Below are 24,643 nucleotides of genomic sequence, written 5' to 3'. Positions count from 1 at the left end.
TATGATTCTACTCTGCACTTGCCTGGATGGATGCAGCTCCAACAACACTGAAGAAGCTTGACACCATCCAGCGCAAAGCACCCCTTTGATTGGTTCCTGATCCACCACCTTAAATATTCATTCTCTCCAACATCAGTGCACAGTGGCAGCTGTGTGTACCATCTACAAGGTGCATTCCAGCAACTTGCCAAAGCTCCTTCGACAGCACCTTCCAAACCTGTAACCACTACCACTTAAAAGAACAAGGGCAGCAGGTGTATGGGAAAACTTCCACCTGCAAGTACCCCTCGAAATCACATTCCAATCTGACTTGGAAATATATCACCCTTCCTTCATCATGGTGGGCTCAAATCCTGGAACTCCTGATACTCTGGGTGTACCTACCTGACACTGACTGGCTCACCATCACCTTCACATGGAGAATTGGGGATGGGCAACAAGCGCTGGCCTTGCCAGCGATGCCCACATCCCATGAATGAATGAAAAAAAAATTGCTGCAGGGCAAGTATTTTTGGTGGCATTGGAATGTTTTTCGAATGTAGCATATAAATTTTGTCATTGTGCCCCCAAAGCATATTGCCTACTTGACGTGGTTCCGTACCGCACATTAAGAATTCACATAATGGGCTGGATTTTGTTCCCAGCCCAACATCGGGTTCTGTGACCGGTGGGAAGGGGTGCCAGAGAATCAGAGAGGCAGCGGCCATCACGGAACCTGCGCCAGATTGCCGGTCCCGATCTTCACGGGGACGAGATAGGTCGATGCCAGCCTTCCTGCCCAGAGGCCAAATAAGGGCCACTTCCCGCCGCCGCTGGGATCTTACCATTGTGTGGGGGCCTCCATCATGCCCTGGAAAATGAGGCACCCTCACTGCAGGCTTGCAGAGGGTGGTAGTGGGGGGGAAGGTCCCTCCTTTGTGGGCTTTCGTGGACCATGGAGGACCACCCCACCCCCCCCAACGGGAACTACTGTACCCCCCGGACCAAATGCCCATGCCCTCTCGCTGGGGCCTTCCCATGGTAGAGGTGACTAAAACTAGAGGGCATAGATTTAAGGTGAGCGGGAGGAGGTTTAAAGGGGACCAAAGGGGTAAATTTTTCACACAAAGAATAGTGGGTATCTGGAACGAGCTGCCTGAGGAGGTGGTGGAGGCAGGAACAGTAGCGACATTTAAGAGGCATCTGGACAGGTATTTGAATGAGCAAGGCATAGAGGAATATGGAATTAATGCAGGCAGGTGGGATTAGTATAGATAGGCATTATGGTCGGCATGGACGCGGTGGGCCGAAGGGCCTGTTTCAGTGCTGTACAACTCTATGACTCTATGAGCGGCCATCACTCTCGGTGGCGCTGCTAATACAGAATCACAGAATTGTTCCAGTGCAGAAGGAGGCCATTCGGCCCATGATGGGCTCCGAACAAGCAATTTACCTAATGTAATTACCCCGCCTTATCCCTGTAACTCTACATATTCTTCTTTTACCGATAACTATCTAATTCCCTTCTGAATTCCTCCATTGAACCTGCTTCCACCACACTCTCAGGCAGTTAGTTCCAGATCCTGACCACTTGCTGCATGAAGAAGATTTTCCTCATGTCAATCAATGATTCTTTTGTCAATCACTTTAAAGCTGTGCCCTCTCGTTCTTGATCCTTTCACGAGTGGGAACATTTTTTCCCTATCCACTCTGTCCAGACCCCTCATGATTTTGAAAACCTCTCAGCCTTCTCTTCTTCAAGGAAAACAGTCCCAACTTCTCTAATCTATAAATTAATTCTATCTCCACCAGCTGCCATGGTGGGAATTGGACCCATGCCCCTGGAATGTTAGCCTGGGCCTGTGGATTACTAGTTCAGTGATGTTACTACCCCACCACACTCTCCCCCAATCAGATATGAAAATCTCACATCATTCCTCAGGAAAAGAGTAGCCCCTACAGGGATTGAATCCATGACCTTAGGGATATTAACACCATGTTTTAACCAACTGAGCTAACCAGCCTCTACAAGATAGTCTACTGTTACAACCCAGTGAGAAATAGGTCTAGGGTTCCCTTTCAGCCTTTACTTGGGCTTACTGTAACACAGTTTTATTTTTAAACACACTGTGTTTTTAGCTCCCCCTTGTTCACCGCTTTCCAATTATAAGGCAAAGAAACCAGCACAAACAGACTTTCTTAGGTTTAAAGAAGAAAAGTTGAAATTTATTAAACTTAAACTCTAATTCGGTTGACGCCTACGGATACATGACGTGCCCACGCTAGCATGCATACATGATACACAAATGCAAATAGAGACAGAAAAGAGCAGAAGAAAAATACAATGGAAGGTTTGAAGCAATATCTGAAGAATTTTTGTTACGGTTCTTCGAGCTCACTGTAGAGTCCTTGATTGTCGGTAGTTTTTGCTTTTCATTGGGGCTCAGTATTCTTCTTAAGCCTTGTTTGCTGTAGCAGACTTTCTCTCTGGGGGTTCATGTGTCTTCAGTGGATTCAGAGGCTTGTGAGAAAGAAATGGGAGCAGACAGGAGAGAGATCTTCTCAGTCCAGGAGCAAAAAACATTCTGTGCCAGTTCAAAGGAAAACACTGGAACAGCCAGTTAGTTAGTCATGTGACCAACTGGTCTAACCAGTCCTGGCCCTTGTGAATTGTATCGTCCTTAGCAGGTCCTGGAATGCTCTTCCTCACCTTTTATGTCTGTTAGTATGTAAATGTTTTTTCCAGCCACGGCTATTCTGTTTAACAAATCATTTCCTTGCTCCAACAACAGTTAAAAATCAATGTTCATGACAAAAATAATGTGCCTCATTCTTGGCAGGTGGGGGCCTAGCATGGCAATAGCTAAAAATGTGGAGTCCTGCACCACAATACAGGAAGACAAACAGGCTGAACGGATAAATGGGAAATGAAATTCAATATAGTTAAATATGACAATCTGATGGTCACCATCACTGAGATTAGCATTTCCTTTCAGATTTATTTAATTAATTGAATCAATTCAATTGAATTGAAACCACAGTGGCATTTAAACTTATAACTCATTAGTCCAGGCCTCTGGTTTACTGATCCACTAACATTACCACTGTTCTACTGTTCCCATTGAACCTTTGCCAACTGTTGCCACAATGGAGCTTACAAAAAAGCAGAGAAAATAATTTTGCCCCATTCATCTGAATTAGAATTAAATACGAATTCTAAAGTTGCTGACTCCCACTGTGCCATCCAGTCATTCCGGACCAACCAGCACTCTGATTTTATATCACTATTGCCAACACCCCCATTCCACGCTTGCACTTCCTTGATTCACACAACTCTTTTACAGCCCCAAAGAGAGATGAGCAGTGAGTTAGGATGGACTAGGTACCAGGTGCTCCATCTTTCTTGGCACTAGAGTGCAGCACTGTTTGATGAAGAGAGTTATGGTTGTGGGTGGGGTGAAGGTGTGGTGTCCAATGCTGGAACTATTCTAGTTTAGCTGAAGCAACCTGTTTTTTGAGAGGACTATCTGGAAAGTTATGGACATCAAGCAGGACACCAGAAGTTTTCATTTAAAAGCAAAGCTCAGTGTTTCTACTTGTAACAATGCCTCATGACATGCAGGCATGATGTATTGAGGTTATCTGGTGAATTTTCATCATCAGCAAAGGAACCCTCAAAAGCCAATCTATGATCCCAGACCCACCGCAGCCCATCTTCCTCCCCATAGCTCCAGACTCGGCACAAAGTGGCCATCCGACAAAAACTACACTGTATTTCTCCACTTAAGGACAGCTGAGTGACTGCAGCAACAAAAATATTGAACTTGACAGTATGGGAGCTGAAATGCCTCTGATCATAAAGCCTGGCTTGGAAATGTCCAGAACACAAAGCTTACTCTATCCCTAAGATGTCTCCACCAATTATTTGGATGCAACTCTACCTTCATTTCCGTTCCTTGGCCAAAGATCTTGATGCTTTGTTGGGTGAGTCCATTGATTTCAAAGGTGACCACTTCTTGGTATTTGATAGGTTCCCTTGGATAGAATACGATGATCGCTTCTGCTGTTTTCTTTGGCTCCAGAGTACAAGGTTGGAATTTTACCTCGAGATAAGAGTTGTTGGGGAACAAGCAATCCAGGCTTGCAGTAAGAAACAAAAATAAAAGGTTTTCCACAAACATTGACAGAGTGACAAGTTAAACACTATCATATTTCAGGCATTAATGTGGCATGTAGAGACAGGAAGTTCTGTTCAACCAATTTCTTTACTGCATTTTGCAGGGCTTGACATGGTAGATGCAGAGAGGATGTTTCCCCTGGGGACGCAGAATGAGGGGTAGGCCATTTAAGACTAAGATGAGGAGGAATTTCTTCACTCAGAGGGTGGTGAATCTTTGGAATTCTCTGCCCCAGAGGGCCGTGGAGGCTCAGTCATTGAGTATGTTCAAGACAGAAATTGACAGATTTCTAGATATTAAAGATATCAAGGGACATGGGGATATTATGGGAAAATTACATTTGTTTTTATTCATTCATGGGATGTGGGCGTTACTGGTTAGGCCAGCATTTATTGCCCATCCCTAATTGCCTTGAGAAGGTGGTGGTGAGCTGCCTTCTTAATCCACTGCAGTCCATGTGAGGTAGGTACACCCACAGTGCTAGTAGGAAGGGAGTTCCAGGATTTTGACCCAGTGACAGTGAAGGAGCGATGATATAGTTCCAAGTCAGGATGGTGTGTGACTTGGAGGAGAACTTGCAGGTGGTAGTGTTCCCACATATTTGCTGCCCTTGCCCTTCTAGTTGGTAGAGGTGGAAGGTTGGGAAGGTGCTGTCTAAGGAGCCTTGGTGCATTGCTGCAATGCATCTTGTATATGGTACACACTGCTGCCACTGTGTGTCGGTGGTGGAGGGAGTGAATGTTTGTGGATGGGGTGCCAATCAAGCGGGTTGCTTTGTCCTGGATGGTGTCGAGCTTCTTGAGTGTTGTTGGAGCTGCTCCCATCCAGGCAAGTGGAGAGCATTCCATCACACTCCTGACTTGTGCCTTGTAGATGGTGGACAGGCTTTGGGGAGTCAGGAGGTGAGTTACTCGCCACAGCATACCTAGCCACGGTAGTTATATGGCTACTCCAATTCAGTTTCTGGTCAATGGTAGCCCCTAGGATGTTGATAGTGGGGGATTCAGCGATGGTAATGCCATTGAATGTCAAGGGGAGATGGTTAGATTTTTTCTTGTTGGAGATGGTCATTGCCTGGCACTGGAGTGGCGCGAATGTTATTTGCCACCTAACAGCCCAAGCCTGGATATTGTCCAGGTCTTGCTGCATTTCTACATGGACTGCTTCAGTATCTGAGGAGTCACGAATGGTGCAGAACATTGTGCAAACATCAGCAAACATACCCACTTCTGATCTTATGACTGAAGGAAGGTCATTGATGAAGCAGTTGAAGATGGTTGGGCCTAGGACACTACCCTGAGGAACTCCTGCAGTGATCCCTGGAGCTCAGATGATTGACCTCCAACAACCACAATCATCTTCATTTACGTTAGGTATGACTCCAACCAGCAGAGAGTTTTCCCCCAATTTCCATTGATTTCAGTTTTGCTAGGGCACCTTGATGCCATACTCGGTCAAATGCTGCCTTGACGTCAAGAGCAGTCACTGTCACCTCACCTCTTGATTTCAGCTCTTTTGTCCATGTTTGAACCAAGGCTGTAATGAGGTCAGGAGCTGAGTGGCCCTGGCGGAACCCAAACTGAGCGTCACTGAGCAGGTTATTGCTAAGCAAGTGCCGCTTGATGGCACTGTTGATGACACCTTCCATCACTTTACTGATGATTGAGAGTAGACTGATGGGGCAGTAATTTGCCGGGTTGGACTTGTCCTGCTTTTTGTGTACAGGACATACCTGGGCAATTTTCCACATTGCAGGGTAGATGCCAGTGTTGTAGCTATAGTGGAACAGCTTGGCTAGGGGCGCGGCAAGTTCAGAAGCACAGTTCTTCAGTACTATTGCTGGAATATTGTCAGGGCCCATAGCCTTTGCAGTATCCAGTGCCTTCAGTTGTTTCTTGATATCACGCGGAGTGAATCGAATTGGCTGAAATCTGGCATCTGTGATGCTGGGGCCTTCAGGAGGAGACCGAGATGGATCATCCACTCGGCACTTCTGGCTGAAGATTGTTGCAAATGCTTCAGCCTTATCTTTTGCATTGATGTGCTGGGCTCCTCCATCATTGAGGATGGGGATATTTGTGGAGCCACCTCCTCCAGTTAGTTGTTTAATTGTCCACCACCATTCACGGCTGGATATGGCAAGACTGCAGAGCTTAGATCTGATCCGTTGGTTATGGGATCGCTTAGCTCCGTCTATCGCATGCTGCTTAAGTAGTTTGGCACGCAAATAGTCCTCTGTTGTAGCTTCACCAGGTTGACACCTCATTTTGAGATATGCCTGGTGCTGCACCTGGCATGCCCTCCTGCACTCTTCATTGAATCCTGGCTTGATGGCAACGGCAGTGTGGGGGATATACCAGGCCATGAGGTTACAGATTGTGGTTGAGTACAATTCTGCTGCTGCTGCTGATGACCCACAGCGCCTCATGGATGCCCAGCTTTGCATTGCTAGATCTGTTCAAAATCTATCCCATTTAGCATGGCTATAGTGCCACACAACACGAAGGAGGGTATCCTCAATGTGAAGGTGGGATTTCGTCGCCACAAGGACTGTGCGGAGGTCACTCCTACCAATACGGTCATGGACAGATGCATCTGCGGCAGGCAGATTGGTGAGGACGAGGTGAAGTATGTTTTTCCCTCACCATCTGCCACAGACCTTCCCTAAAGGACATTAGTGAATCAGATGGGTTTTTACAACAATCAACAATGGTTTCATAGCCATCATTAAGCTAGCTTTTAATTCCGGATTTATTAATTGAACTCAAATTCCACCTTCGGCTGTGGTGGGATTCGAACCCATGTCCCCAGAGCAATACCCTGGGTCTCTGGGTTACTAGTCTAGTGACAATACCACTACACCACCGCCTCCCCTAATTGAGGAAAAGATCAGCCATGACCTAGTTGAAGGGCAGCAGGCTTGAAGGGCCAAATGGCCTACTGCTGCTCCTATTTCCGATGTTCCTATGGGGTAAGGGCAGGGGAATGGAACTAATTGGTTAGCTCTTTCAAAGAGCTGGCACAGGCATGATGGGCAGAATTACCTCCTTTTGTGCTTATCATTCTATGATTCTCTCTAAATTCCAACCACTGAATTAATACTGCCTCCCTTCAAGAAGGCTCTAACTCATTCTGGGGGGAAATGGTCGTCTTCTTGTACATCCTCAATGCCTAAGATGCCATTTTTCATTTGCAAGCCTGCATTTGCAGGCATTTTGTGCTTCTGAGCTGTCCAATCCATGATTTTCCACCCATTTCTTTTAATGGGGAGATGCCAGGGGTGGGGGGTGGGGGAGATGGTGCGAATAAACATCCAAGCTTGGCCTGATAAGTGGCAAGTAACATTCGTGCCACACAAGTGCCAGGCAATGACTATCCCAAACAAGAGAGAATCTAACCATCTCCCCTTGACATTCAATGGCATTACCATCGCTGAATCCCCCACTATCGACATCCTGGGGGTTACCATTGACCAGAAACTGAACTGGACCAGCCCCATAATTGCTGTGGCTACAAGAACAGGTCAGAGGCTGGGAATTCTGTGGCGAGTAACTCACTTCCTCTCTCCCCAAAGCCTGTCCACCATCTACAAGGCACAAGTCAGGAGTGTGATGGAATGCTCTCCACTTGCCTGGATGACTGTAATTACAACAACACTCAAAAAGCTCGACACCATCCAGGACAAAGCAGCCCACTTGATTGGCACCCCATCCAGCTTCTACATTCACTCCCTTCACCACCGTTGCTCAGTGGCAGCAGTGTGTACCATGTACAAGATACACTGCAGCAACTCACCAAGGCTCCTTAGACAGCACTTTCCAAACCAGCGACCTCTCCCACCCAGAAGGACAAGAGCAGCAGATGCATAGGAACACCATCACCTGCAAGTTCCCCTCCAAGCCACACACCATCCTGACTTGGAACTATATTGTCATTCCTCCACTATCGCTGGGTCAAAATCTTAGAACACTCTTCCTAACAGCACTGTTGGTGTACCTCCACCCCAAGGACTGCAGCGGTTCAAGAAGGAAGCTCACCACTACCTTCTCAAGGGCAATTAGGGATGGGCAATAAATGCTGGCCTAGCCAGGGACACCCACATCCCACGAACAAACAAATAAAAAAAAACTACATGCTGGAGCATTCAGAAAGGGAAACTCTGGCCTGAATGTCTTTGGGCTACTTAACTCTGGAGATGACCGTAGCAAGAAGATTGCTGGCAAAAATTAGGATACATCAAATTGGAGGCAACCTTTTGACATGAGTAGGGAACTAGGTAGGAGGTGGGAGACAGGAAAGTAACAATAAAGGGTATGTACTCCAATTGGCAAGGAAGTGACTAGTGGTGTCCCCCAGTAACCTATATTGGGGCCTCAGCATATTTCTCAATAATTTAGATGAAGGAATAGAGAGCGATGTCCCTCAGTCTGCTGATGACATTAAGTTAGCTGGGGGATTGAGTACTGTAGATTGGAGCGGAAAGGACATTGATAGATTGGGTGAGCATGCAAAACTGTGGCAGATTGAGTTCAACTTGGGGAAGTGTGAGGTCAACCACTTTGGATATGAGGAAGGTAGATCAGAGTGTTTTCTAAAGGGTGTGAATCTAGGAACTGTGGAGGAGCAGAGAGATTTCAGGATTCAAGTACAGAATTGACAAAAAACTACTGGTTAGGTACAAAGAATAATCAAGGAGGCTAATGGAATGTTTGTCTTTATCTCAAGAGGACTGGAATACAATGGGGTGGAAGTTACTGCTACAATTGTACATAGTTCTGGTTAGACTGCACCTGGAGTAGAGTGCTTAGTTCACCGCAGGAGGGATATATTGGCCTTGGAGAGGATGCAGCACAAATTCACTGGAATGATACAGGGGTTCAAAGAGTTAAATTATGAGGACACATTGCAGAGACTAGGCTTGTATTCCCTCGAGTATAGAAGATTAAGGGGTAATATAATTGAGGTGTTTAAGATGATTGAATAATTTGATAGGATAGATGGAGAGAAACTATTTCCTCTGGAACAAGGGGGCATAACCTTAAAACTTGAGTTAGGCTATTCAGGCATGATGTTAGGAAGCTGCTCTCCCGCACAAGGGGTAATGGAAATTTGGAACACTCTCTCCCAGAAAAGCCGTTGAGGCTGGGGGTTAAATGAAAATCTCAAAACTGAGATTAATAGATTTTTGAATTGGGAAACTGTGAAAATGGAATAGAGTCCTTACAGGAAGAAAGGTGTGAGGAAGTGAAGTCAAGGTAGTTATGGAAGTCAGTTCTAATGAAGTTCAATGTAAACTCGAAGAACAGTGCCTCATCTTTTGATTAGGCACTTTACAGCCTTCCAGACTCAATATTGAGTTCAACAATTTCAGATTGTGAGGTTTTCCTCCATTTTGTTTTGTTTAACTTTCTTTGTTTTGTTTTTTTTTTTGTTTTCAGATGGCAACTGTTCATGACTCTGCCATTCACAACTCCTCTCGACACATCTTTTGTTTCTTTACTTGTCCCTTCCTTTTCCCTTCTGCCTTGCACCATCACCCTTTTTATCATTTCATCTCTCCTGCCTTCCACTCAAACACAGAGCTTCCCTTTTGCTCTTTTTTCCAGACATCCCTTGTTTACTGATTCCGTACTTGCTTAAAACCTATTACACCTCTAACTTTTCCCAGTTCAGATGAAAGATCATCGACCAGAAACATTAATTTAGTTTTTCTCTCCACAGATGGTGCATTTTATTTTAATTTAGATTTCCAGTTTCTGCAGTATTTTTCTTTTGTATAAGGTTTTTTAATATTTGTTCAGGGAATGTAATCGTCGCTGGCAAGATGAGCATTTATTGCCTATTCCTAATTGCCCTTGAGAATGTGATGGTGAGCTGCCTTCTTGAACCGCTGCAGTCCATGTGGTGTAGGTACACCCACAGTGCTAACAGGGAGTTACAGCATTTTCATCAAGAAACAGTGGAGGAACAGAGATATAGTTCCAAGTCAGGGTGATGTGTGATTTGGAGGGGAATTTGGAGGTGGTGATGTTTCTCATGCATCTGCTGCCCTCCTTCTTCTAGGTGATAGAGGTTGTGGGTTTGGAAGATGATGCCAAAGGAGTCTTGGCGAATTGCTGCAGTGCATCTTGTAGATGGTACACACTGCTGCCACTGTGCATCAGCATTAGAGGCGCCAAGTATTATTGGGCATAAATGGAGAGAAATACACTAGATGATGCACTTCCCTTATTTGCATCGTTTCATATTTGTGTTTGTGCACAAATGTGTGTGTGTGTGTGTGTTATGCATTTGGCCTGAAATCCATAGGAGTTTATAACTGGCACAAATTAGGAGAAATGACTCATATGCCTCAAATCCCTCCTGGCCACCAGCATGATTCATTGGTCTCCATAAAAGAGGAAGTTTGGGCTCTGAATTCTAATTATGGGAGGAGAGGCAAATGTTTAGCACTGACTACAATTTAAAATAAAAGCTGTCTTAATGCTTGAGAAACAAAAGTAAATGTGAAAAGGGAAATAATGCGTAGTAAAGTTTCACAAGCAAACACCTAATTAGGAATCAACGACTTGTTGATTTCCAGGAAGGTAAGAAGATTGTGGCATGATCAATGTGTACTTTAAGTCCTTTCTCTATCCTTTCTTAAAGGTTTTGCAAGATTAGGTTAAACTCGGGCCCTAGTGTCAGCTCCAAACACTGCTAGGCCTGGTACAAAATGACAAAAATGAAATACTGCGGATGCTGGAAGTCAGCAACAAAAACAGAAAATACTGGAAATACTCAGCGCCCATAGAGAGAGAAACAGTTAATCTGAGTGAGATTTTAACTTAATCAAAACCAGAGTTAATAAATATACAATGTTTCAGGTCAATGACATTTTGTCAGAACTGGAAAGAGATATAACCGGTTTTATGCAAGTACTAAGGCAGGGAAAGGGGAACAGAGGGCAGAACAAAAGGGAATGTCTGTGATAGGGTGAGAGGCAGGGGAGATCAAATAACAAAAGGGATAATGGTGCATGGCAAAATAAGATAGTAATGGAACAAGTAAAGAAACAAAAGATGAGTTTAGAGCAGGTGTAAATGAGCAAAGCAGAATCATTACCAACAGCTGCTGTCTGAGAAAACAGGGGGCAGAGGTTACGATCTGAAATTGTTGAACTCAATGTTGATTCCGGAAGACTGTAAAGTGCCTAATCGAAAAATGAGATGCTGTTCTTCGAGCTTACTTTCGCCTTCACTGGAATAGGCCGAGGTCAGAAAGGTTGGAGTGAGAATGGAGCGGAGAATTAAAATGATAGGCATCTAAAGCTCGGGGTCACACTTGCGGACTGAACAAAAGTGTTCTGCAAAGAGGTCACTGAATCTGCATTTGATCAACCCAGTGTAGAGGAGACTGCGTAGGGGGTAGCGAATACAGTGTACTAAATTGAAAGAAGTACTAGTAAATCAATGTTTCACCTGGAAGGAGTGTTTGGGGACCTGGATGGGAGAAGGAAAGAGGTAAAAGGACGGGTGTTGCCTGTGCCATAGGAAGGGGAAGAGGTGAATGTGGAGTGGGCCATAGTGTCATGGAGGGAATGGTTCCTTCAGAATGCTGAAGGTTTGGCGGGGGAGCTGTGTTTGATGGTGGTGTCACATTGGAGTTGACAGAAATGGCAGAGGATCATCCGTTGAATGTGGAGGCTGCTGGGTGGAAGGTGAGGACAAAGGAAACTCTATTGTGGTTCTGGGAGGGAGGTGAAGGGTGAGAGCAGAATATGGGAAATGGAATAGACACAGTCAAGGGCCCTGTCAAACTCTGTGGTGGGGGATCGTCTGTTGAGGAAAAAGGAAGATGTATTGGAAGTACTGGTATGGAAGGCTGCATCATCAGAACAGATGCAATGGAGACAGGATTATGATCCTGTTGTTTTTTTTCCGAGAAATATGCAGTGTGTCTTGAAGACAGCAAAGGATCAGTACTGCTTTAAGATAGCCAGCTTCAGAAGCTGCATCTTGGTTGCCCTGTCTACAACCATACAGAGAGGGAGAGCAAACCAGCCTCAGAGGTTAGCAAGGAAAGTGCATCTTGGTTGCCCCAAATACAGCCATTCAAAGACCGAGAACAGGATATACAATGTTGCAACTGACTTTTAAATTTAGCTGAAAAACTGGCTTTTGCAGAGACAGTTTACACTCCCCCACCCACCTCCCCCACCCACAACTGAAAAGAGATCTCTGTTAATTTAAACTGAAGGAAGTAAATTTAGACTATTTTACCCTCTCAAAATTCTAAAAGTTAAGCCAGATCGATTCTTTTGAAAGTGGTAGCAAATTATTGCTGTGTTCATCACTGGAGAAGAAGAGCAACACTTCAACTGCTGAACTAGACAACTGACTGTCCTACTATTGAAGAACCTTTTTTTTCCCCATCGGACAACTGCAAAGACTTCAAGCAACCTTGGACCATTTCTACATTGGGAAGATTCCATTTCGACAGGAGCGTAAATCTGCAAGGACTTTGTTACTTCTATTTTAAATGTTGTTTTATCTTAGTAGTGTTTAAAACTTTTAGTTTTTCTAATGAACAGTTAATTTGTTGATCTAACGATACCTTCGCCCCATTCGGGGATGAATAGATTGTTCAGTTCGGCTGTGGTATTCTTTAATTTGGAAAGTTTAAAGTGATATGTTATGCGATCTGTGGAATGACGGGATGGAATTGACAATGCATTGCGCCCATCGCAATCAGAATCATGTATTTTGATTGGGGACTTTGTCTTGAGCGGTCGTGACATAACAACATAGAAACTGAGAGAATGAAATAGAATCCTTACAGGAAGCAGATGGGGGCAGGGGGTCACAGGGGTGACTGAAGTCAAGGTAGTTGTGGGAATCTCCAGGCTGATAGTAGATATTGGTGGATCGCCCTTTCCCAGAAATAGAGACAGAAATATTAAGGAAAGGAAGAGGTGGAGATGGACCATGTGAAGGTGAGAGAAGGGCAGAAATTGAAAGCAAACTTGATTACAATTTTATAGTTCAGGGTGAGAGCAGGAAATGGCACCAATAGAGTCATCAATGCACCAGACAAAAGAGGTGAGGAAGGGGGCCTGAGTAGGACTGGAATAAAGAATGTTCCATGCATCCCATGAAAAGGCAAGCATAGCAAAGACCCATCCAGGCTCCCAAAGCAACACCTTTTATTTGGAGGAAGTGAATGGAATAAAAGGAAATGTTGTTCAATGTGAGAACAATTTCAGCCAGGCAGAGGATGGTGGTGGTGGATGGGGACTGTTTGAGTCTTCTTTCAAGGAAAAAGTGGAGAGACCATCATGGTGGGAGATGGAGGTATAGGGAGATTGGATGTCCATGAGGAAAAGGAAATGGTTAGGGCCAGGAAACTGGACACTGTTAAAGAGGTGGAGAGCGTCAGAAGAGTCACAGATGTTGCTGGGAAAAGACTGAACAAAGAACAAAAAAATAGAGTTGAGATAGGAAGAAATCAGTTCAGTAGGGCGAGAACAGGCTGAAAAAATTGGCCTACCAGGCAGTCAATTTTGTGGATCTTGGGAAGGAGCTGGTAGTCAGCTGTGCAGGGTTGGGGACTATCAGGTTAGAAGCCATAAAGGGCAGATTACCAGAGGAGATGAGGTCAATGACAGTCTTGGAAACAATGGTTGGTGTGTGGTGGTGGGGTCATGATCCAGGGAAATGTAGATGGAGGTGTCAGAGAGTTGACATTAAGGCCCTGCAGAGTAGAGGCCAATTTACCAAACAACAACAGCACTACCCTTGTCAGCAGATTTGATGATGATGTTTGGGTTGGACCTGAGAGAATGGAGTGCAGCAAGTTCAGAGGGAGACAGGTTAGGGTGAGTGAGGGGAGCAGAAAAATTGAGATGCCTGATGTCATATTGTCAGTGCTCAATGAAAAGATCGAGAAAGGGTAAGAGGCCCGAGGGACCGGTCTTGCTGGAATGAGAATTCTGAAGACAAGAGAAAGGGTCCGTTGTGTGGGTAGAAAACTTCTGGCCAAAGAAGTGGCGTAGAGGCGAAGGCAATGGAAGAAGAGCTCAGTGTTGTGCCAAAATCGAGGTGGGAGCGTGAGGGGATGAAACATAGAAAGATTTACACAGAGAAGGAGGCCATTCGGACCATCATGTTCATGCCAGCCACGAAAGAGCCATCTAGTCTAATCCTACGTTCAACTTTTGGTCTGTAGCCCTGTAGATTACAGCACCTCAAGCGCATATTCAAATATTTTTTAGATGCGATGAGGCTTTCTTCCTCTACCAGCCTTTCAAGCAGAGATTTCCAGAACCCCACCATCCTCAGCATTAAAAATGTCCTCCTCAACTCCCCTCTCATCCTTCCACCAATTTCTTCAAATCTATGTCCCCTGGTTATTGACCTTCCTGCTAATGGAAATAGGTCCTTCCTATCCACTCTATTTAGGCCCCTCATAATTTTATGCACCTCAGTTAAATCTCCCCTCAGCTTTCTTTGTTCCAAAGAAAGCAAACCCAGCCTATCCAATCTTTTCTCATAGCTGAAATTATCCATTACTGGCAACATCCTTGTATATCTCTTCCATACACTCTCTAGTGTTATCACATCCTTCCTGTAATGCAGTGACTGTACGCTAGCTGCAGGCTAACTAGTGCTTTATACAGTCCCAGCATAACCTCTCAGCTCTTATATTCTCGGCTTTGAGCTATGAAGTAAAATATCCCATATGCCTTCTTGACCACCTCATTTACCTGTCCTGCTACCTTCAGGGATTTGTAGACATAATCTCCAAGGCCTCTCTGCTCCACTACATTTCTCAGGAACCTACTATTTATTATGTATTCCATTTCCTTGGTTCTCCTCCACAAATGCATTACTCACACCGAATTGAATTCCATTTTCCACTTTTCTGCCCACCTGTCCAGTCCATTGATATCTTCCTGCAGTATCCAGCTTTCTTCCTATCAACGACACAGCCAAATTTCAAACCATCTACAAGCTTCTTAATCATGCGCCCTACATTGAAGTCTAAATCATTGATATATACTATGAACAGTAAGGGACCCGGTATTGAGCCCTGCAGAGCCCCACTAGAATAGCCTTCCAGTCATAAAACACCTGTCAACCATAATACTTTGCTACTGCCACTGGGCCAATTTTGGATCCAACTTTCCACTTTCTCTTGGACCCTATGAGTATTTAATTTACTGATAAGTCTGCTGCATAGGACTTTGTCAAAAGACTTGCTAAAATCCATGTAGACTACATCATCTGTACTACCCTCATCGATCCTCTTCATAGCCTTCTCAAAAAATTCAATCAAGTTAGTTAGACTTGACCTTCCTTTAACAAATCCATGGTGGCTGCCTCCTTGATTAATCTGTGCCTCTCTAAATGACGATCTATACCATGTCTCAGAATTGTTTTTCAACAATTTACCCACGACCGAGGCTAGGCTGACTGGGATGAAGCGTAGGTTTTTGCTGATCATTCGGGGCCAGAGAGGGGAAGGCCAGAGGGGATAGTGAAAACATGGCAAGAGGTGAGATTGGAAGAAGGGATGGGTCAGAGGAAAGTGAAGGGGAAGAACATTCAAAATGGTACAAGCAGAAATCTGGGAGCAACTTGCCTGCCCTTTTAGAACCAATGGAAGCTTACAGCACTATCCATTCGGCCCATCATGTCAGTGTCAGGTCAATGCTACAGCAACCCAGAACTAATCCCTCTCGCTATATAGCACTATCTCTTCTTCTGCTTCAAATATTTAACCAATTTTCCCTTAAGAGATGTCTTGATTATTCTTTGTGAAAAAGAATTCTGTGTTCCAACAATTATCCACATAAGGAACATTCTGCTGGGCATGGCAAAGGCCCAACTCATTGGTGACCAAGTGGAGAAACCAACCCAGAGCAGATCAAACACTGAAAAACAAATAAAGTGAAACACGAGTGGCAAAGACGACTTAACAGGGAATAGAACCAGTACTATCTTACCTGATTGCATGCTCCTCTTTATTAGTGATGATCAGAGTCTTTTTGGAAGGTGTCATGCCAGCATTATAGATGAAACATGGCCCAAAGTCATATCTTGTGAAAGACAAGTGGATGCTTGGGGTCACTGTGTACCCAGTGAGGACACAGGCAAAAACAGGGCCTTTCTGTATCTGAGGGCAAGAACAAGGTTCATTACTAAAGTGTACAAGGTAGATTTACATCAACGTGAAGAAAATTTGGACATGTAGCAGGTTAGCTGGTTATTTTCTGCAGCATAGTTCACCCTGGTCACCTACAGTTGACTCAGACTCTGTAAGCAGTTGTGATCCTGCAAGCAGAGGCTATCGACGCTACAAGGATCTGTGATGGGTCTCCATGCCTGCATCTACATGTTTTGCTCGTTTCTCTCCAGGAGTCACCAGAAATTGAATATTAATCTCCAGGACACTGCTGCAAGCAATCCAGGAGAAAAATCAAGGGGCATTAAACAAAATTGTATTTTTAAAATTTTCTTTGAACGCTTTAATTAATTAACAGTAAATATATTGGAGATGGAGAAAAAGGCTGTTTCCTATCCCCAAATACATGACCTTACACTTATTTATTTTATTTAGAGATACAGCACTGAAACAGGCCCTTCGGCCCACTGAGTCTGTGCCGACCAACAACCACCCATTTATACTAACCCTACAGTAATCCCATATTCACTAGCACCTACCTACACTAGGGGGAATTTACAATGGCCAATTTACCTATCACCTGCAAGTCTTTGGCTGTGGGAGGAAACCGGTGCACCCGGCGAAAACCTACACGGTCACAGCGAGAACTTGCAAACTCCGCACAGGCAGTACCCAGAATTGAACCCGAGTCCCTGGAGCTGTGAGGCTGCAGTGCTAACCACTGCGCAGGCCCACTTCTCCAGATGAATTCTATTTGCCACTTTTCTGCCTACCTGTCCAGTCCATTGATATCTTCCTGCAGTCTATGGTTTCCTTCCTTATTATCAACTACACGACCAATTTTTGTATCATCTGCAAGCTTCTTAATCATGTCCCTTACATTTAAGTCTAAACCACAAAAAGCAAGGGACCTAGTATTGAGCCCTGTAGAACCTCACTAGAAACAGCCTTCCAGTCACAAGTATACCCACCAAACTATTACCCTTTGCTTTCTGCCTCTGAGTCAATTTTGGATCCAACTTGCCACATGCCCTTCAATACCATGAGCTCTTACATTTTCTGACCAGTCTGCCATGAGGGACCTTGTCAAAAGACTTGCTAAGACCCATGCAGACTGCATCAAATGTGCTACCCTTATCAACCCTCCTTGTCACCACCTCAAAAAAATTCAGTCAATTTCGTCAGACACAACCTTCCCTTAACAAATCTATAATGACTGAACTTGATTAATCTGTGTCTTTCTAAATGATGATTTATACTATCCATCAAAAATTTTTCCAGTAATTTGCACACAACTGAGGTTAGCCTGATGGGTCTGTAACTACTCGGTCTATCCCTTCCTCCCTTTTTAAACAACGGTACAACGTTAGCAATCTTCCAGCCCTACAGCACCATGTCTGTAGCCAGAGAGGATTGGGAAATGATAGAGTCTTCGCTATTTCCTCCCTTGCTTCTCTTAGTAGCCTGGGATACATTTCATCTGGGCCTGGTGATGTATGCACTTTCATAGATGCTAAACCCATTAATATTTCCTCTCTTACAATGCTTATACCATTCAATATTTTATACTCCTCCTCCCTAACTATAATGTTTGCTTCATTCCCCATGCCCACATCTTCTGCCTTCACACACAAGTTGTCTTTTTTATTCAAACCAGCCCTATTGTTTCCTTAGTTACCCTCTTGCTCTTTCTGTATTTATAAAACATCTTTGGATTTTCATTTATTTTACTTGCCAATATTTTTACATGCCCTCTCTTTGCTTTCCTAATTTTCTTTTTAATTTCTTTAATTTACCTTGCACTTTCTATACCCCTCAAGGCTTCCTGCATTATTGAGCTCTTGATATCTGACATAAGCTTTCTTTTTTTTGCCTTATCCTACTCTCTATGCTCTTTGACACCCAGGGTGGTGGTGGGTGGGGGCAGGGTGTCTAGACTTGAGAATCCCACCATTTTTCTTTCTGGAAATATTTGTTCTAAACCCCCTCAATACCTCCTTGAATACCTCCCACTGTTCTGACATGGATTTACATTCAGGTAGCTGTTTCCACTCCAGTCCAGAGAACATTTATCAGATGAGGGTCAATATGAATGGTTCAGCGGTAGGAGTGGGAATTTTGAAGTTTACCTTCAGCCTCAGCTCCACATTCTTTAATTCAAGCTTGTGATCTGGGTGGAACTTAATCGTTGCTGGGACACTGCTCCCTGTTTCGATGCTATTCTGCTCACAGATAAGTGTCAAACACTTCAGAATGCGTGGGGGACCTGAAAGCTCCCAGTCAAAGTTGAAGTTATATTTTCCATTGTTTGAGATGGTGAAATAGTAGCTAATATCATCATTCAGTTCCACCTGTAAGCAGATTGATAACAGTGTAAAAATCAGGCCTCCCATCCAGTCTAATAACCTGCCACTTCCACAGTCAGAAGTGTAACCTGTCGTCAGCTGGAGTGATCCAACTTGACACTATTGGTAGAGTGAGGGATATGCCAGGCCATGAGGTTACTGATTGTGGTTGAATACAATTCTGCTGCAGGTGTTGGCCCACAGCACCTCATGAATGCCCAGTTTTGAGCTGTTAGATCTGTTCTAAATCTATCCCATTTAGAATGCTGGTAGTGCCACACAACACGATGGAGTGTGTCATCAGTGTGAAGTCAGAACTTTGTCTCCACAAGGACTGTGAGATGATCATTCTTACCAATACTGTCATGGACAGACACATCTGTGATAGGTAGATTGGTCAGGACGGCATCAAGTAGGTTTTTTCCTCTTGTTGGCTCCCTCACTACCTGCCGCAGACCCAGTTGATTGAGAGAGAAACTATTTCCTCAGGTGGAGGTGTCCAGAAGAAGCTGGCAACTCTAAATTTAGAGCTGGGCCAATCAGAGGTGATGCCTGGGATCACTGCTTCACACAAAGCGTAGTGGAAATCTGGAACTTTCTCTTCCAAAAAGCTGTTGAGGCTGGAGGTCAATTGAAAATTTCAAAACTGAGCTTGACAGATTTTGTGAGGCAAGGGGATTAAGGATTACAGTATCAAGGCTGGTAGGTGGAGCTGACATAAAGATCAGCCAAGATCTAATTGAGTAGTGGAACAGACTTGGGCGGTTTAATGGCCTCCTCCTTTTCCAATATTTCTCTGTGTGCAAGGATCACATGTGAATAATTCTGGGGAATTCCATTCAGTTGGTAGGTACATAGAGAAATATATTCACAGCTCAAGACTTCCTCTATGTTTACACTGATTGGCACAAGGTAGGTTACTCTGGCACTGGCTATGTGGTTTCTGTTAAATTCCTTTGTGTGGTATTGTAACCCAGCCATTAGCCAGTTTAAGATTCAAGTGTTATCAACTATGCCCATGAAACACAGAGGGATCTTATTTGGACACGCTAACCAGTGTCCTGGAGAGGTTATGAAAGCCCTTAGAGGTGACCTCTGTCAGTGAGACCATGGAATGGCTGGTGTGGCAATGGGACAAAGTCACACTGGGGCAAGAGGTGGTGCGATCCTCAGAGTGGGCTGATTCCCAGGAAATGATATCCCTCACCATTCCCAGCAACAGACACCCCTCACCATTCCCAGCAGCAGACACCCCTCACCAATCCCAGCAGCAGACATGCCCTATCATTCCCAGCAGCAGAACTTCCCCACCATTCCCAGCAACAGACATGCCTCACCATTCCCAGCAGCAGACATTCCCCACCACTGCAAGCAGCAGATATTCCCCACTATTCCCAGCAGCAGACTCCCTCACCATTCCCAACAGGCACCCCTCACCATTCCCAGCAGCAGACATTCCCCACCATTCCCAGAGGCAGACATTTCCAGAAGCAGAAATTCCCCATCATTCCCAGAAACAGACATGCCTCACCATTCCCAGCAGTAGACATTCCTCACCATTCCCAGCAACAGACATTCCCAGAAGCAGAAATTCCCCATCATTCCCAGAAACAGACATGCCTCACCATTCCCAGCAGTAGACATTCCTCACCATTCCCAGCAACAGACATTCCCAGCAGCAGAAATTCCCCATCATTCCCAGCAACAGACATGCCTCACCATTCCCAGCAGTAGACATGCCTCACCATTCCCAGCAGCAGACACCCCTCACCATTCCCTGCAGCAGACACCCCTCACCAATCCCAGCAGCAGACATGCCCTATCATTCCCAGCAGCAGAACTTCCCCACCATTCCCAGCAACAGACATGCCTCACCATTCCCAGCAGCAGACATTCCCCACCACTGCAAGCAGCAGATATTCCCCACTATTCCCAGCAGCAGACTCCCTCACCATTCCCAACAGGCACCCCTCACCATTCCCAGCAGCAGACATTCCCCACCATTCCCAGAGGCAGACATTTCCAGAAGCAGAAATTCCCCATCATTCCCAGAAACAGACATGCCTCACCATTCCCAGCAGTAGACATTCCTCACCATTCCCAGCAACAGACATTCCCAGAAGCAGAAATTCCCCATCATTCCCAGAAACAGACATGCCTCACCATTCCCAGCAGTAGACATTCCTCACCATTCCCAGCAACAGACATTCCCAGCAGCAGAAATTCCCCATCATTCCCAGCAACAGACATGCCTCACCATTCCCAGCAGTAGACATGCCTCACCATTCCCAGCAGCAGACACCCCTCACCATTCCCTGCAGCTGACACCCCTCACCATTCCCAGCAACAGACATTCCGCACCATCCCCAGCAGCAGACATTTCCCACCATTCCCAGCAACAGACATTCCCCGCCATTCCGAGCAGCAGACACCCCTCACTATTCCTGTCAACAGACATTCCCTACCATTCCCAGCAGCAGACACCCCTCACCATCCCCAGCAGCAGACATTTCCCACCATTCCCAGCAACAGACATTCCCCACCATTCCGAGCAACAGACATGCCTCACCATTGTCAGCAGCAGGCATTCCCCACCATTCCCAGCAGCAGACATTACCCACCATTCCCAGCAGCAGACATACCTCAACATTCTCAGCAACAGACCCCAACCACCCCCCCCTCATCATTGCCAGCAGCAGGCATTCCCCACCATTCCCAGCAACAGACATTCCCCACCATTTCGAGCAGCAGACACCCCTCACTATTCCCAGCAGCAGACATTCCCCACCATTCCCAGCAGCAGACACGCCCCACCATTCCCAGCAGCAGACACCCTTCACCATGACGAGGTCATGATTCTCACAATTCCTTTCTTGAAAAATATGGCAGTGAGATGCTTATTCTTTTGGAATAAAGTATATCAATAATACTGGCATAGAGATTGCTCATAATATTAACAAAAGGTTATACACACACACAAATTATTACTTCATTCTGTGTTCTAGTTTTAAGTAAACAATTCCAGTCACTCAAGAAACTTGACACAATCCAGCACAATGTAGTCCACTTGTTCAATGGCCTATCCACTGTTTTAACCATGCAATCCCTCCACTACCAGCCTACTATGTCTGCAGTGTGAACTATTCAACACTTATTCAGCAGCACCTTCCAAACCTGTGTCCTTTACCACCTGAAAGGCCAAGGGCAGCAGGTGCATGGGAATACCATCTACTCCAAGTTCCCCTCTGAGTCAAAATCCTGGAACTTCCCACCTAACAGCATTGTTTCAGTGCCTTGACCACATGGACTACAGCTGTGTGAAGATCCACCACCATCTTTCCAATGGCAACTTTGGATTTAAAAAACTATCTTCTCTGAAAGATCAGTAGCCAAAGGCCAACATTATGGCCCTCCAGTAAGCAGTGAATACTGTACCAAAAGTAGTATGAGAAAGATGAGGGGCCAAGGTACACAGTGCAGCATACCACCATGTGAGAGAAGACAAGAGAATCAGGACATTGTGATACTCAGCTTGGATTTTAAAAGCCCATAGTACGGGAGGAAGAAGGAAAGACTGAAGGAGGTGAGGAGTTCCACAATCATATATCCTGGGAAGCAATAAATTGAGTCAGCGATGGTGCAGTGAGTCTTCAAAGCAGTGGGGTAACCACCATCAGGTGCCTGAGGTGAAGCGCAGGAGAAATTTAATTTATAGAAGAAAGTATAGAGGCGTGTTACCATAGTATCAATAAAACAGAGAGAGAAAGATACCAAGAAGAAAGTCTTAGAGAGAGAAAAGAGTGATGCTGTTGGTGACACAGATGGTAGCTGTCCCAGGAAATTGTTAAATAATAAAAGCAAAGTTCTGCAGATGCTGGAAATCTGAAATATAAACAAGAAATGCTGGAAATACTGAGCAGGTCTGGCAGCATCAGTGGAGAGAGAAGCAGCGTTAACGTTTCAGGTCAGTGACCCATCTTCAGAACTGGCAAATAGTCAAAATAAAAGCAGGGGGGGCAAGAGATAACAAAAGAGGTGTTGAAAAGACAAGGTCACAGAGAATAACTGACCAGAGGGTCATGGAATAAAGGCAAACGGTATGTTAGTCGTGTGCTGAAAGATAAAGCGTTAGTACAGAGAGGGTGTGAATAGACTGTAAAGCACAAAGCATTCCAAGCACAAACATTAACATTTTTTAAAAAAAACAAACAGTGGGTAGGCACTGTAGAAACAAACTAACCAAACTAAAAAAAACTTAAATAAAATAACCAAATAAAAAAAAATAACTGAACATAAAAAGGGGGGCCCGTCATGCTCTGAAATTATTGAATTCAGGCTGTAGCATGCCTAATCGGTAAATGAGACGCTGTTCCTCGAGCTTGTGTTGATGTTCGCTGAAACACTGCAGCGATCCCAAGACAGAGATGTCAGCATGAGAGCAGGGGAGGGTGTTGAAATGGCCAGCAACCAGAAGCTCGGGGTCATGCTTACGGATTGAGCGGAGGTGTTCTGCAAAACGGTCACCCAATCTGTGTTTGGACTCCCCAGTGTAGAGGAGACCACATTGTGAGTAGCGAATACAGTATACCAACTTGAAAGAAGTACAAGTAAATCACTGCTTCACCTGAAAGGAGTGTTTGGGGCCTTGGATAGTGAGAAGAGAGGAGGTAAATGAGCAGGTATTACACCTCCTGTGATTGCAGGGGAAGGTGCCATAGAAGGGGGAACGAGGTGGTGGGGAGAATGTTACCTTGTGTCAGGTATTAAAGAGGTGCTCGATCAGGACGTCAGGTCACACAATTACTTATTCTCTGGTTGTCATTCAGTACAAACCTCTCTGAAGCAGATCTCATTGATACTCTGATGACTGAGTTCAGTCACTGTTCCATTGCTAGCTTCACAGGTCACTGCAGCTTTCATGCAGTATCCGTGCATCTTGACATTTAAGGTCAAAGGTTCAGTCTTGGTCTTCACATCACACACAATATTGCAGTTCACATTTCCCTCAGCCTTTGCAGTACAGGAGAAGACAATGGGCATACTGTGAGTGAAACAGACAAACATCAGATGGTTGGACATTATGCACTTCCACAGACCACATTCAGTTCAGTCTGTCAGGCTATAAATCATGCACCGGTCAATCGGTTAGGCTGTAGACCATGTGGAATTCACTATCAGGTTCTAGTTTATGTATAGTTGACTGTCAGGCTACAGACCGTGTACAGTTCAATCTGTCAGGCTGTAGACCATGTAGAGTTCATTATCAGGTTACAGTTCATGCACAGTTCAGTCTATCAGGTTACAGACCATGTACAGTTCACTGTCAGGTCAAAGACCATGCACAGTTCAGAATGATCTGTTCCCACTCCGCTGATGTTACTTCGCTCCAAGTGTGCTGGTTTTGCTCTGAGGAAACTCCTGGCCTGGCTTCCAATTGCTGTTTGTTTTAAAATCCTCTCATGGGCGTGGGGGTTAGGAATATCCTTGGCATTGGCTTTCTCTATGGTTCACTAGTCTGTCATCACTTATGCTCTAAACTCATTCATTCATGAAGAAAGGGAACTAATGCTGCATGGGTGCTGGCTGCAGGTAATTGAATCCCAGACGGAGATGGCATTGTCAGGAAGAGAGGGTAAATAATTCGAACTGTATGTATTTGCAAAAAAAAATCTTAATACTGAGGGTGAAAATTTCATTGAATTGCTGCCAAATGTTGCTCAGTTGGAAGTTTAGTGCTGTGGCTCAGCTCCAATTTCTGCTGTGTCACTGGTGGGGACAGTTCAGCTGGGAGAATGTGTCACTTGGAAAAGGAAACTGTTACGACCAGGTGAGAAAGGTGTCTAGGGGTCTTTTACTGTCTTCACCTGGTCTTATTGTAACAGGGCTTAATTTTTAAACACACTGGCCTGACTTTTACGCCAGCGAGCTGGATGGTTGCGGGGGATGGCGTAAAATTGAGTGGGAGGCTCCGGGAGG

General features: G+C 44.9%; 1 protein-coding gene across 1 annotated transcript in view; it reads right to left on the bottom strand.

Moving 5' to 3' along the window:
* The window catches only part of hydin (HYDIN axonemal central pair apparatus protein), a 1,234,740-nt gene that overhangs the window by 83,659 nt on the left and 1,126,438 nt on the right, over nucleotides 1-24,643 (bottom strand). The window contains exons 75-78 of the mRNA XM_068049816.1: nucleotides 23,501-23,708; nucleotides 18,452-18,673; nucleotides 16,144-16,313; nucleotides 3,921-4,119 (exon numbers count right to left, since the gene is read on the bottom strand). Coding sequence (XP_067905917.1) covers nucleotides 3,921-4,119; nucleotides 16,144-16,313; nucleotides 18,452-18,673; nucleotides 23,501-23,708 — 799 coding nt within the window. The remainder of the gene's footprint in view (nucleotides 1-3,920; nucleotides 4,120-16,143; nucleotides 16,314-18,451; nucleotides 18,674-23,500; nucleotides 23,709-24,643) is intronic.

Source organism: Heterodontus francisci, chromosome 17 (assembly GCF_036365525.1).
Source record: "Heterodontus francisci isolate sHetFra1 chromosome 17, sHetFra1.hap1, whole genome shotgun sequence".
NCBI lineage: Eukaryota > Metazoa > Chordata > Chondrichthyes > Heterodontiformes > Heterodontidae > Heterodontus > Heterodontus francisci.
Note: the sequence above shows the minus strand (reverse complement) of the source record. Positions and strands in the feature narration are given on the sequence as shown.